The sequence below is a fragment of the Mus caroli genome, unplaced genomic scaffold, assembly GCF_978045245.1.
Source record: "Mus caroli unplaced genomic scaffold, Mus_caroli_1 scaffold_4, whole genome shotgun sequence".
Taxonomy (NCBI): domain Eukaryota; kingdom Metazoa; phylum Chordata; class Mammalia; order Rodentia; family Muridae; genus Mus; species Mus caroli.
This window is the reverse complement of record NW_028227259.1, coordinates 146960735-146975749: the sequence shown is the minus strand read 5'-3', so window position 1 is coordinate 146975749 and position 15015 is coordinate 146960735. Positions and strand designations below refer to the sequence as shown.

Sequence of the window (15015 nt, the reverse complement as noted above, 5' to 3'; positions counted from 1 at the left end):
AGATAAAGACTAGGAAACACATGCAGGGGGTTTGTAAAACTGTTACTAGAAGCAAGTAAGTGAGACTAGACAGATACAAACTATCCTCCACTGGGTTAAGGCTCGAGCGTCACTTATTAACTACAAAAGAAGACACAGTAACTGCCTGGTAGAAAGCAGAGCATTCCTGCAGTCAGAAACGGACTCCAGGGCTATCAGCCCCATCCGGAGGTGTGTGGCCCTTTCCTTCCTTGCCGAAGATGCTAAGCCTGACTCTAATCAGCCCTTTTATCCACTCAGAAAAAAACTGAAACTGCGTTCATTGGGCAATCCTATAAAATATCTGGCTTGGTTTTTTTTAAATTTTGTTTTGCTTTCTGTTTTGTCATGGTCAATAAAGATTAAAAATTAAAAGGCTGAAGATCTGTTGTGGGTAACAGGCACCGAAGGTTGTGACAGTAAGTACAACACTTAGCCAAGTCCAGTGCTGCAGGCCTGATATTCCCGGAGCACAAGAGGGGCCATTTGGTTGTATGTCTCCTGGCTAAGGTTCGAAAGGTCCTGAGGTTCAATCCTTAGCACTACAAATAAATGAATGAATAGTCTATCTGTCTGTCTGTCTGTCTCTCTCTCTCTCTCACACACACACACATACATACATACATTCTCTCTCTCTCTCTCTCTCTCTCTCTCTCTCTCTCTCTCTCTCCCCCCCTTCTGCTAACAAAACTAAATTTGGGTATAAGTGAGACAAGAGAATTGGAAGCAGTACATAAAGAAAGCTGGCACTTCCAGGATTTTTAGTCTCAGTAAAATGTCCTGGCTGGAGAGGAAATGATTGGTGGCAGAGGTGGAGTCAGGAGTAGCTGGGGGTGGGGCCAGGAGCAGAGCCTAAAAGCTGTTTCTTAGGCCACACAGGCCATCTCAGTTAAGCAACCTTAGCCAATCCAGAAAGTCATAGGTAGTATGCAAGGATAACACTGTCTGTCTTTTTTTTTTTTTTTTTCTCGAGACAGGGTTTCTCTGTATAGCCCTGGCTGTCCTGGAACTCATTTTGTAGACCAGGGTGGCCTTGAACTCAGAAATCTGCCTGCCTCTGCCTCCCGAGTGCTGGGATTAAAGGCGTGCGCCACCACGCCCGGCTAACACTGTCTTAAAGAGGCAAGGAGAAGGGGGTGGTCTCACTCTGTAGCCCAGGCTAGCCTCAAATTCACATCCTCCTACTTTAGCTTTCCAAGTACTGGGATTACAGGAAGGCGCTACCATGCCTGTCCTTAAAACTTTATTTACAAACACAGGCAGCTGGCAGGCTTTGGCCTGCAGGCTGCAACTGGCTCCCCTGATCTCAGACAGACTGGCCAGTTGCTCAGCCATAGCCAGTGAGCTGCTGTCTCCGTTTGGGCATACTGCCCTTCCCGAGAGGCCAAGCTCTGCTCACAGCCGTGAGTGGAAGTGAGCTCGGCTGCCCCTGGCCATTCTCTTCCCTGTCAGCCACCAGTGATGCAGCTTCTGCTGAAGTGCATAGGGCAATCTGGGGCTGGCTCCATCTCCAGAGGCAGCAAGCCTCTAACCTCGAGAGACTCTCCGGCAACAGCCAGTTCTCATCCCAACACCTACTCACCTGCCCATGGTAGGGCTAGTGAGCTAAAAGCAAGGGCACCATGAAAGCTCGTCCGGCATCTGGGCATGGTGGTACATACCTATAACCCAGCACTTGGAAGACTGAGAGAAGGATTATGAGTTCAAGGCCAGCCTGGTCTGCATGGAGAGAACCTACCTAAAAAGTAAGCACAACACCCCAACACCACCAACAGCCTGTTACGTGAATACACCCGGCATGGAAGGCTGACAGGAACAGGCAGACACACAACAGCCTCCTACCTATCAAAGAATCTTACCATCTGCAAGGATGAGGTGCTGAGGAGCTGGACTCAAATGGACTGAGATGCCCAGGATGAACGTCATTATCAAAAACAGTTCCTGGCTAAAGAGATGACTTGGTAGGTGAAGTGACTGTCATACAAGTGTGAGGATCTGAGTTCGAATCCCAAGAACCCACATAAAGCCAGACATGGATAGAAGGCATCTAACTCCAGGCTCCTTTGGGGAAATGGGAGATGAAGACAGAAGGATCTTCACGTGAAAAAAAAAAAAAAAAAAACAAACCTCTGTTGTGACAGGATAAACTGAGGCTGTGCTCAGCAGCCTGGGAACCTGTGGCCCGCAAGGACACTAGGGCACAGCCTGCATCTGAGAAAGTTCTAGATTCTCCACGGCATCCCTGGCTAGTCAGTCTAAGGGTAGGCGAGCCAGGGAAAATAAATCTACTCTGTAACTTATAGAGAAAAGCCACTCAGAAAGGGAAGCTGAGCCTCGATCCATGGTCTATGTGCTGGAACCAAACCAGGGTCTTGGCTGATGGGGCTGCAACCAAAGGCGGCTGGATACTCCTGGACATTTCTGGGGGAAGGATACTCGATTCCAGTTTCATTCTCATTCTCATTCTCTCTCTCTCTCTCTCTCTCTCTCTCTCTCTCTCTCTCTCTCTCTCTTTGGTTTGGTTTGGTTTGGTTTGGTTTGGTTTGGTTTGGTTTGGTTTGGTTTTTCGAGACAGGGTTTCTCTGTGTAGCCCTGGCTGTCCTGGAACTCACTTTGTAGACCAGGTTGGCCCCAAACTCAGAAATCCACCTGCCTCTGCCTCCCAAGTGCTGGGATTAAAGGTGTGCGCCACCACCTCCAGGCCCAGGTTCATTCTCAAAGGAGGACCCTAGCTGTGAGGCAGACTGGATCTGAACTTCCCAGGGAAAAGGGAGGAGTTCTCTGGCTTCTGCAGGGTTTCCTTTTCTGCAACCTCGGTGGCGAGGGGCCAGCAGGTAGGTGACTTCCAGCCTGATCCTGCTCCACTTACGTGAGGTCCAAAGAGCTGCTAAGCTCACAAGTCACTTTGAATCACTGCCTTCCAGCTAAGACCTCTTGGTAACACAATGAGACTCCTCTTGTGTCACACCACCATGGCCTGTCACATGGTGGAGGTGACACTCCCAAAAGAGCTTTCTTGTCCTGGTACCCTATGTTGCCTATACGTCTGGTTTATCTGCTGCCCAGGACCTGGAGGCAACTGTAGTCAGTGTCTGTCACAGGTACCTTGCAGGACCACAGAGAAGACTGCACACAGCTCCAGCTAGACACAAGGAATTCAGTGCTGAAGACCAAATCCAGCATCTTCTATATGGTAGGCAGGGACACTAGGTCATACCCCCAGCCCCTCACTGGGGGATTCTAGGCAGAGGCTCTACCACTGAGCCACGCCCCCAGCCCCTCACTGGGGGATTCTAGGCAGGGGCTCCACCACTGAGCCACGCCCCAGCCCCTCACTGGGGGATTCTAGGCAGGGGCTCTACCACTGAGCCACGCCCCCAGCCCCTCACTGGGGGATTCTAGGCAGGGGCTCCACCACTGAGCCACGCCCCCAGCCCCTCCCTGGGGGATTCTAGGCGCGGACTCACCCACTGAGCCACATCCTCAGCCCCCAGGGCAGGCTTAATTACCTGATGAGTTTGAGGCCAGCTCAGGTAACAGGAGGTCCTTGGGAGCCCACCTCAGAAAGAACAACAAAAGCTGTGTATATCAAAGGGCTTGTTCCTATTAAGATTGACATTAAAAAAAATCATGTCTTATTAGCCTCATGGAGACTAAATTTATGCAAGGAACCTAGGGCAAAATAACCTTTTCTTTATTCAGTCCAGATGAGGTCTGCCATTACTCTGGGGAATGAACGCATGGTGTTATAAAACCACACGTGGGGTTGAAGGAGTGATTCCCAACGTGAGCTATGGCGGGGTGATGCAGGCACTGACCACTGGCCCACAGCTTTGGCTCAGGTCCTGCATTGCGATGAACCCTGAAGAAGCTGCTGGTCAAGTCCTGCCTAGTGAGAGATAAAAGCCAGGGGCAGGCACAACTATCTGACTATCCAACTATCCGACAAGCCCCTCATTTCCAGCCTCAGTGTTGTGTGGCCGAATCTTTCTCACACCCTGAAGCAGACTGAAAGCCAAAGCAGCTGTGAGTCTTGCTGGCTTACATATGTTAGCCGCTCAGGAGGCTCACAATAAAACTGCAGTGGCTGCACTGTTACAATGGCTCTGGAGGTTAAAACAAAAACAAAAACCACAGTCACCTTGCAAGTCTATTGGCCTGAGCTCTCTTGCAGGAGCCAGGGTAGAAGGAAACACGGGATCCCTGGATACTGTCCTCTGACCTCCACACATGTGTTGTGGCATGCACCACATGCGCTTGTGCAAACATACACACTCACACAAACACATGCATATGCTCACACACATACAATAATAATAAATAAAATAAGATTTAAAAGACCCAAAACTGACAACACAATTCAAACAGCACAACGGGTCTCACTCTGAGTCCGAGGCTTCAGTGAGACAGGCTTATCTATGCAGCCCAGGCTGGCCCACTAGTACGCCACTTAAGATCCTCCTCCTTCAACTACCCAAGCGACCGGGCAACCACCATGTTCTACCATATCTGGCCAAATCCAAGTTTTTGGTTTGGTGGGGCTGGGGGATGTGGTGTGTGTTCCTAGAATAAGGTCTTCTGTTTGTTTGTTTGTTTGTTTGAGACAAGGTCTCCCGTAGCTTGTGCCAGCTTCAAACTTGCTATGTAGCCATGGATGCGCTCACGGGGTGTCTCTGTCTGTCTGTCTGTCTCTCTCTCTTTGTCTCTCTCTCTCATTGGCTGGCAACGTTTAACCAGGAAGCTAGAAACTTTGGAGAAAGAATGCTTTAAAATGACTACAGGATCTCCGAGCCAGTGATAACAGGGCCCATTTCCAGGAGACCAAAGCAAAAGCACTTTTCCCTATAATCCTCATTTTAATATGAAATGCCTCAAGTGTAGGGTAATTATGGAAATGAGGCATGGCTGCAATTTGAGTTGTCATTAATTTAGCAAGTTTATCCCATTCACAAGATGCAAAAACAACAAATACGACAAACCCCACCTCCTTTGCTTTCGTTTCTGCTTTTCAAAACAGAGCCCAGTCTTTTCCAAAAACATCAAATAAGACCCCCATTATGTCTCCACATGGTCTATAGCTGCTCACAAAGCTTCTGTATGCTCAGTGCAAACTCTGTTACGTCGCATTACACGACCAACATCATCTTTCCTATGGACCAACGGTGAAAATTCTATACTATATAATTACTATATAAGTTATGTAGACAGACAGATGGACAGCTATGAACTGTTGGCTGTGGTGGTGTGCATCTGGGATCCCAGCAGTAGGGAGGTGAAAGATCAGTGCAAAGTCATCCTCGGCTACAGAGGAACTGGAGGCCAGCCTGGGCTACATGATACCCCATCTTATCAGAAAAGGATTTATACAACTCCTGTTCCCAAGGCGATCGCCTAGAGTCTTCAGTCCAAATTGAGCGGATTACATTTTTAGCACAGATTCGTTGTGCCAGCTCCCAGTGAACTACATCCCTGCAAACTTTTTTGTTTTGGTTTTTTGGAGACAGGGTCTCCTGTAACCTAGCTGGCCTTGCGCTCACTATGTAGCTGAGGCCGGCCATAAACTCCTGATCCGGCCTCTATGCACTAGACTGCAGGTGTGCACCATCACACCTGGTTTATGCAGTCCTGAGAGGGAAGTAGGGCTTTGATTGTGCTGCAGACCTAGGCCCCCACAGACCTTCTGAAAGGAACTTCGTAACCAGACCACAGTGTAGCAGAACTGACAAGCCTGACACCCAGCAGCAGGTGCCTCCCAACAAATGGAAGGAAGCCCTTCCCTAGAAGGGGGCTGTATTGCAAGTCCTGACCCCAGGATTGCCCAGGCAACAGCAATCCCTCCCCAGCTCCAAGCATGCTGCACCCCAGCCCTCCTCCACCAAACCCAAGTCACCCACACCACCCCCATGGCTCTTCCCCACTCCAGTGGGACTTCCCCTAGGACCAGTGGGACTATCCCCTCTCCCAGGTGGCTGGTTTCTGCTGCCCTCCTAGTGTCCTTCCTTCTGCATGATGCCAGACTGCCTCCAGAGAGACCCGGATAAACAAAACCCCAGTCCCCACATGGTCCAGCTTTGACTCCCGGAAAGAGTCTGAGTAGACATGCTCTCCTATAGCAACTGGCAAAATGATGCTTTGTGCTGACATCCATTCCTGACCAATCTGCCCCCACCCAGCAGCCCCCTGGAAAGTATGGGGGGCACCAGGGTAGGGGGATGCAGGCAAAGGGGGATGCTGTGGTCAGCCCTGGTGATGCTATGCAATGAGGAGAAGTCCGAGGAACTGTCTGTCTTCAAGGAGTCAGGCCTTTTCAAACGGATTTCAACACGTCCAGCTGCTAACTAGTTGCTTAACAACTGATTGGCTACAGTCAACTGACCAGCTGGAAATGGCAAAGCTCTGTCAAGTATCTTTTCATAGATCTGAAGCAATTCCTTAGGTAGCGAAGCCACCGTGACATATGGTTATATTTTACCGGGATTTGAGTCTAATCACTGTGATCTGTGACTGCCACCCTTCTCCCTGAGGCAAAGTCCCTGACAACCCTACGCTGGTAGCCAAAGGCACATGAGGGTCCTAGTGAGGACACGAGCAGCTCAGATAACTCCTAACCAATGCCAAGAGCTGCTGACAGGGTGCCACCCGCCTGTCACCCCAGTACTGGGAGGTTGGGGCAGGAGGATCAGGAGTTTGAAGTCAGCCTAACTGAGTCATATGGTGAGTTCAGGGCTCGCCAGAATAAAGGAGTGTGGGGTGGGGGTGGGACAGCTCAGTCAATAAAGCCAAGTAAGCAAGAGGATCTGAGTGTGATCTCTCACACACAGACTTGCTTCCCGGTGCACACAGAATCTAATCTGATAAAGACAGTTTTGTCTCCCGATAGTCATACCAAACACCAGTAAGAGGCAGAAAGAAAAGATAAAAATCAAACTGAAATTTGATCCAATCTCTGGGGTCAACACCCACTTGCAGGTACGATAAAGTGAAGGTCTGCTTGTGTCTAAAATTCAGTCTTATGAGGAGTTGTGGAAACTTCTGGGGACAAATGACCCTGTTCCTTCAACACAGCAGTCAGCGAGCGAGAGTGAGACGCATGCAAGGTGGATGGGAATCCTCCAGGGCTGGGGAGGGGCGTGGCTTAGTGGGGACACTGCTTTCTGTATAAGCACGAGGACCTGAGTTCGGTCCGGAAAGACTCGGTAAAAACCAGGGTGAGCTTGTGATCTCAGTACAGAGAGAGGACGGCCCCTCGGACCCAAAAGCCAGGCTAGCCTGATTGATGAGCTCCAGTTTCCAGGGTCTGTGAGAGACCCTGTCAAAAAAGAAAAAGAGGAGGAGGAGGACGAGGGCGAGGACGAGGATGCTCCTAAGGAACGACAGCCAAAGGTGACCTGTCCCCCCTTACTCATACACGTGTGCACATGTGCCCCATATACAGCCACAAGGACTCACATGCACACAAGAGACAGAAGACAGACAGACAGCCTATGACTTTGATTCTAGTCACTCCAGGGTGAGAAATCAGACCTTCATGGGGCAGTGGAGCTGAGAGGGTGCTGCCAGCAGGAGAACCCACTGTTGATTTCTTAGGTGAGGTGAGCCACTGTGGTGACCTTTCTCTTAAGGGATCCTTATCTTCCCCGGGGCGGCTCCACGCCTGTGATTGGCTTCTAGATTGAGCAGAACTGGGGAGGAAGGTACGGGGTGGCTGTAAGACAGCAACCTTGGATTCCAGGGGCTGAGGTTCAGTACCCAGTGTGTGTGGTTTTACTTTTTGTTTCTTCAGAACTGGGGAGAAAATCTGATCCCTTAATGAGCCTAAGCAGAGGACTCCAGACCACGCACTCTGCTGTGGCAACAAAGGCAGCTGTCAAGTTTAACAATCAATTCCAAAGTAAATAGTAAAAAGAAGCAGACAGACATCATCACCAACATAGACAGACAGACAGACAGACAGACACACACACACGCGCACACACACGCACACTGAAGCTCACCCAGGAAAGAGGCTGAATCAATCTCAAAACACAAATAGGACCTGGCGATGCATGCCTATCATCCCAGATACTCTGCAAAAATAGGCAGGAAATTCAAAGTTCAAGGCCTCCTGCCTGGACAACCTAGTAAGAAACTGTCATAAAATAAAAGTGAAAAGAGGACAGGAAGGTGTGGCTAAGTAGTAGAGTCCCTGCCTAGAATCCCCCAGTGAGGAGTTGGGCATGGCTCAGTGGTAGAGCCCCTGCCTAGAATCCCCCAGTGTGGGGCTGGGTGTGGCTCAGTGGTAGAGCCCCTGCCTAGAATCCCCCAGTGAGGGGCTGAGGGCATGTGGCTCTGTGCTTGCTTATTATTTAGCACATGCAAAGCCCTAGGCTTGAACCCTTGAAACTCAGTGCCACAGAGGCACACTCCCTACCTGGCAGCTCTGGGTGTTTCTCCACCCAAGGATCAAACACAACAGGAGACACTTTCCCTGTCACCAGTAATTGAAAGCACTGAAGGTTTGAAAAGATATGCTTCTAGCAACAATTGGGGCTAGATTCTGGTTTTGCTCCTGTGTGGGAGACGCCTAGGAGAGTGTGGTGCGTGCAAATTCACCCATAGAGATGGCCGTCACTGTCAGCTATCCTGAGGGGGAGGGAGAAGGCAGCTGAGGATCCGGGCTGCTTTGGGAATCAGTGTGGGTGTCCACAGGGGACAAAACTGCCAAGCGTGGAGCTACTGGAGCGCGCTGAAAGCAGGCAGTGGTTAAGTCAACAAAGCTGTAATGCAATGGTTGAATCTGCCGCTAAGGTATGCACCCCCACGCTTGGCCTTATAACCTCAAATATTAGTGTTAAAACTGGCTAACAAAACAAGAGATAGGCACAGAAAACACTGCCATTATTTCCAAGTCACTAATGAAATTTTCATTTCAAGATAAAAACTGAAAAGAAGAAAGTGTGCCTCAGGGCCAGAGAGAGAGAGCTCCGGGGATAAGCACAGCAAGCCTGAGGGCCCGACCTTGGTGCCCAACATGCAAGCAAAAGCTGGGGGGCCCTGCTGCACTCCAGTAACCTCAGTTCTGAACAGTTGAGGCAGGAGGTTTACAGGGCTTGCTAGCCAGCCAGTCTAGCCAAACCAACAGGTTCCGGGGTCAGTAAGGGTCCTGTCTCACAAAATAGGATAGAGGATGATAAAGATCTCATACTGAAGGTATGTCACCCTCTGACCCCAACATGTGTGCATGCTCTCACTTGTGCATGCACATACATGCATGCACAAACATACACAGACACTCATGTGCACACCCAGATACACATGCTCACGTGTATATATACACTCAGCATACTCATGCACACATACATATACATGGGCACTCACAACTCACACACACACACACACACACACACACACACACAGAGAGAGAGAGAGAGAGAGCACAGGGCATTCTGTACCCATTCAAAGGGCTTCAGGGCTCAGTGGTAAGTCACTTCCCTGCCAGCTAAGCCACCATGCTCAGACATGCACCCTCTATACATGCCAGCTCCTAGGACACAGATCTCCAGGCATTGCACACACCAATATCACTTCAAAAATACCAGCCTTAGCCTACTCAGGACACGCGCGGGAATGCTATGGGTTGAAACTTTGCCCAAATGGGGGGGGGGGGACAATTCTGTGCAAAAGAAAGCCTTTTATTTAAAAGGCAGTGAGTGAGGCTGGGAGATGGATCTGTGAGTAAGAACACTTGCCCATGGCGGGCGGACGTCAGCTGGAATGCCCAGCACCCAGGTAAGAAGCCAGGCGTGGTTTCCTGCTGCTGCAACCCCAGTGCTGTAGGGGTTGGAGACAGGAGGATGGCTGGGGCTTCCTGGCTGCCAACCCAGCTCCAGGTTCAATCTGAGACTCTTCCTCAGGGAATGAGGTGAAGAGCTGCTCAGAGCAGGACCTCAGTGGCTTCGTCCTCTGGCTCCTGCGTGTGCACCTCCACCCCCAACAATAAGAATAAAGCAGGGCCGGGCGTGGTGGCGTACGCCTTTAATCCCAGCACTCCGGAGGCAGAGGCAGGCGGATTTCTGAGTTCGAGGCCAGCCTGGTCTACAAAGTGAGTGTCAGGACAGCCAGGGCTACACAGAGAAACCCTGTCTCGAAAAAACAAAAAAAAAAAAAAAAACAAAAAAAAAAAACAAAGAATGAAGCAGGAGGGGCTGGGACAAGAACCCTGAGAAGAGAACTGGAGATTGAGGACAGGATAGCAGACTGAGATGTTGCCAGAACTTGAGTCTCAAGAAAGAGCCCCTAAGAAGGGGGGAGAGAGAGATAGTGTGGTAGTCTGTCGATTTCTCAGGCCCAGGAATGAATGTAATGACCTACTAACCTTCCAAGAAATCTGCTTTTATTTTGTTTTATTTTATTTTTTTATTCCTTTTGGTGTTGGGGGCAGAACCCAGAGCCTTGCATGAGCTAGCTCTCCCACTGGCTATGTTCACTTCACAAGGACACAACTTTCAGGCCTGGGAAATGAAGGTCGAATTCCCTCTCACACCCTAATGGGATGAGTCACTGTTGGGGTTCAAAGTTATTCAGTTCAGAATCTATAACATGTCTGGACCCTGAGAAGGCAGACACGCACAGCCGTACTCCAGACCTGGGAATGACCCCAGCAAAGACTGCACGCTGACGGTGCTTATAAATGTGAGTGATGAGTCGGACACACAACGCACCTGACTGTCAGCCTTGTCAAAGGAACACTAGTGAGCGGTAGAAGCAATTACTGACTAGAAAAAGAAACTGCGGGGAGGAAGTAATTAACATGGCTCTCTCCTAGTACCTAGGATCTTAAGGTTCTGGACCCTCCAGGGTGACAAGGACCTGGGAATAATGGGAGCTTGGAAGAGGGTAAGGTAGGCATGGTACTGAAATGCCATAGGGCAGTGTCCTGGGAGCTGGGCCAAGCTAAGGACAGACCTCTGTTTCCTACCATGTTCTGGGGGTAAACTGAGGCACAGCACTTCCTGCCCTGCCTCTTTAAAGCCTCTGCCTCCAGACATGCCTTTAGAGTATGGACTGCCCCCCACCCCTACCCCCAGCCCTCAAGGCAGCTCACCATATACCCCTGCACCATATACCTCCCAGGTAACACCCTCCCAGGTGGGAGAGACACAGCTCATCCATCAGTCCGTCCTCACAGTGAATTCTGGGTCCTGGCCTGTGGCGTCAGACACAGGGGCATACCTAGCATTGTTCAGACTAGCAAAGGTCAGACGTGACCCTGGGGGTTCTGTCTAAATGGAATCAGGGTTGAGGGCGATGGGCTGGGGAGGAGTGGTGTTAGTTCAGGCTGGGTGGTATCTCATGATGCTGGCCAGGGTTTAGGTCAGGGCGTGACCATGGAGGAGGGGAGTGTTTCGGGGCTGGAGGGGCTGGAGTTGACCCAGAGAGTCCAAGCTGGTAAAGATGGAGATCAGGGTGAGCTGATGGTTTCAAACCATCCGAAGTCAGAGATGACCTCTGAAGACGTAGGCTGTGTGAGATAGGGTTAGGGGTGGCCCTAGGGCCTTCAGGTTAAGGGAAGTCAGGGGTAACGGCTTCTGGCTGGTAGGATAGGGGTCAAGAGTGACCCCAGGTGTTGAGGCCAGGCGGGATCAGGGATAAGCTGGGTTCAGAAAGGGTTGGAGATCATGAGCAGCCAGCTCCAACGTGGGAGGAGTGGAAGACAGATGGGGTCGGGGAGTGTGCAAGTGTGTGTGTGAGAGACAGAGACAGAGACAGAGAGACAGAGAGAGTCAGAGAGAGAGAAAGGGGTTAGAGTGGACCCAAGTGTTCAGGCCTGTCCAGGGTCAGGGTGACAGAATTTCAGGCTGAATGGGATCTGGGTTTGGCCCTACCAATCAGTCGGGCCCATCCAGGGATCAGGGCCCAATGAGTTAACTGGGGAGTCAGGGTTAGTTGGGTCGTGATTAAGATCAGGATAACCACGGGGTCAGAGGCAGGTGGTGGGTGAGATCACCCGTAACTTAAGGATCAGGCTCAGCGGGACCGGGTGGGATGGAGATCTGTGTAACCAGGGGTCAGAGCTAGGTGGGAGCAAGACTGGGTGATGGCTAGAGAATCAGAGCCGGATAGAGTCGAGATTAGAGAGGCTAGGGCCTGGCAGGGTCGAGATGGAGGAGGGAGTGACAAGGGGCTGGTACCTAGTGGGAACGATAAGAGATTTGAGGATCGACCCAGGTGTCAGACCAGGCGGAGGCGAGTTCAGGGGGTGGCCGGGGGTTCAGGCTGAGCAGGGTCGAGATCAGAGGGTGACAAGGGGCCAAGCCGGGTGGGGTAGAGGTCAGGGGTGGCCAGGGGGTTCAGGCTAGGTCCGAAGAGGGGTGACCCGAGGGTGGCGCAGTACTCACTGTTGGGGTAGCTGCAGGGCGGGCGCTCCGCGCCTCTGGAAGGCCCCGTCCACGAAGACGCCGTTCTTGCCGAGACAGCGAAGATAGAAGTGAGGCTCCTGGAAGCTGAGCTGCAGGTGGCGCCGGGAAATGAAGCTCGACAGGCCCATGCTCAGGTCCACGGAGCCCTGCGACGAGTTGCGGCCGATGGTGACGCTGGGCTGTCGCATCAGGAACTCGAACTCCCGACCCTCCAGGCGCGCCAGGGCGGGACCGGGGCTCTGGCGCACTGAGGCAGCGGCCGCGGCCACCAGGGCGGGCGCGGTGGTGGTGGTGGCAGTGGCGGCGGTGGAGGGCACCGGCCCGGGGCCGGGCTCGGCGGGCAGCGCGGGCGGCCCGGGTGGAGGTTGCGCCGGCGGCGGCGGGGACGTAGTGGCCGGGAAGGCGGCGGCCGCGGCCGCGGCGCATAGCACGGGGCTGCAGGGAGCCGAGCGCAGCGCCAGCAGGGCGCGGGCGCCGCTGTCCTCGCCGACTTCGGCCATGTTCGCGCAGCTCCGAGCGGCTCCGGTGGCGGCCGAGGCGGCGCGGGGCGGGGCGGGGCGGCGCGCGCGGAAACCCGGGCTGGATCGCGGCCTGGAGCGGAGCCGGGACACCGCAGGACCCTCGCGCTGCGCGCGCAGCTTCCACTCGAGGTGGGCGGGTGCAGAGAGACACAGAGCCCCCTCCTCCAGTCCCGAAGGGCGTGGGTTGGTACTTAAGACTCATCACGTTTTTAGGGGTGTCCTATTGAGGCTGGAGTTTAAAGTCCAGGGATGCTTGAAATGGTCTCTGCTCCTTGCTGATCGTTTCTGCACGGCTACTCTTTCTGTGCTTTGCTTTTTTGTTTGTTTGTTTTTGTTTTGGTATAATGTTGCAAATTACATTTTATTCATTCATTTATTTATTTGTGGTTCTTTACCACGTGTGTGTGTGTGCGCGCGCGCACGTGTGTTTGTATGGTCAGAGAGGACAGCTCTCAGCAGTTTATTCTCTTACCCTGTGGGGTTCTGACATTCAGGTCGACAAGCTTGGTGACAAGCACCTTTACTTACTGAACCATCTTGATTGTTACTGTTTTGTTGTTTGAGATCCTGTCTCATACCAAGGCTAGCCAGGTTTTGAATACCTAGATCAGGTTGGCCTCAAATTTATAATCTTCCTGTTCTAGCTTCCTGAGTGTAGCTATTAAGGTGGGTGCCACCAAGCCTCGCCCTTTAAAATTAATAAATTCATTTTTTAAAGACAGGGTCTATGTACGTAGACCAGACTGGCTTCTAGCTGAGGACCAACCTGGCTCAGGCTCCGCAATTCTTGCTGGAGTCACAGCTGTGCACCACCACATCTGGTTCCCCTTGTTCCTTTTAAGGCGAACAGTTCTGCCTGTTTCTAGGGACTATGGACACCCAAAGATTGACGCTAGTTGAAAACATTTAAATGGTGAACTTGGCACCATGTGAATCCCTTGAGAATTTAAGGTCCTGCACTGGGATGCTAATTCCTCCAAGTCTTCCCCCAGGACCCGCAGCGCAGGAGTGCACGCACACACATACACACTCGATTTCTCACATTTAATAATGACTGAAGAAGCTGACACAGTTGGTAAATTGCCTGATGGCGCTCATCCCCCAGGACAGGAGAGTTCATTCCCTGGGACCGACTTCAAAACCCATTGAGAGCTTCGATCTTCCCAGCGCTTTGGGTAAAAGGTTGACAGATCCCTGAAGCTCATTGGCCAGCCTGCCTAGCCAATCAGTGAGCTCCACGTTCATAGTGGAAACTGTTTCAAAACAAAAACAAAAACAGGAATAGAAAGTCAGGCGTGGTGGCGCACGCCTTTAATCCCAACACTGGGGAGGCAGAGGCAGGCGGATTTCTGAGTTCGAGGCCAGCCTGGTCTACAAAGTGAGTTCCAAGACAGCCAGGGCTATACAGAGAAACCCTGTCTCGAAAAAGAAAAAGGAAAAAAAAAAAAAAAAACACGAATAGAATAAAGGAGCACACAGTTATTCACGCCTGTGCATGTGCGGGCGCACGCGCACACAGACACACGTGCAAACATACACAAAAGAATGTCTAAAAATAATGATTGAGAATAAAGACAGACATAGGTCTTGCCCTCGGTGAGCTTCAGACTTACAGTGATCATTGCAATGCTCACAGCCATGCTGGATGCCCGACAGAGTGCATGTGTGTGTGTGGGGGGGGGCGGGGAATAGTGTCCTGCGGGGGAGGCTAGAAGGGAGGTTTGGTCTGCTCACAATCCCACACTTCCCTGCCTATCCATTCTGGACCCGATAGAGCCGTGGATTCCAACCTTTCTCATGCTGAGACCCTTTAATACAGTTCTTCATGTTGTGGTGACCTCCATAACTGTAATTTCGCTGTTCTTATGAATTATGGTGTAAATATCTGATATGCCAGATGTCTGATAAACAATTTCTCTGTGAGGTCGTGACCCATAGGTCATGCTGTCTAAATAAGTGTGTTTGAGAGGTGGGGCAGAAGTTTTTTTTTTTTTAATTTAGGATTGGTTTTCTTTTGGCTTGGTCTGTGGGATGTGTTTGAGATCAGGTCTCTTGTAGCCTAGGCTGGCCTCCAACTT

General features: G+C 51.4%; 1 protein-coding gene across 1 annotated transcript in view; it reads right to left on the bottom strand.

Moving 5' to 3' along the window:
* Foxk1 (forkhead box K1) overlaps positions 1 to 12943 on the bottom strand; it is a 63723-nt gene extending 50780 nt beyond the window's left edge. Inside the window, exon 1 of the mRNA XM_021162477.2 lies at positions 12396 to 12943. Coding sequence (XP_021018136.1) covers positions 12396 to 12916 — 521 coding nt within the window. The 5' untranslated portion in view covers positions 12917 to 12943. The remainder of the gene's footprint in view (positions 1 to 12395) is intronic.
* Positions 12944 to 15015: the final 2072 nt, after the last annotated feature.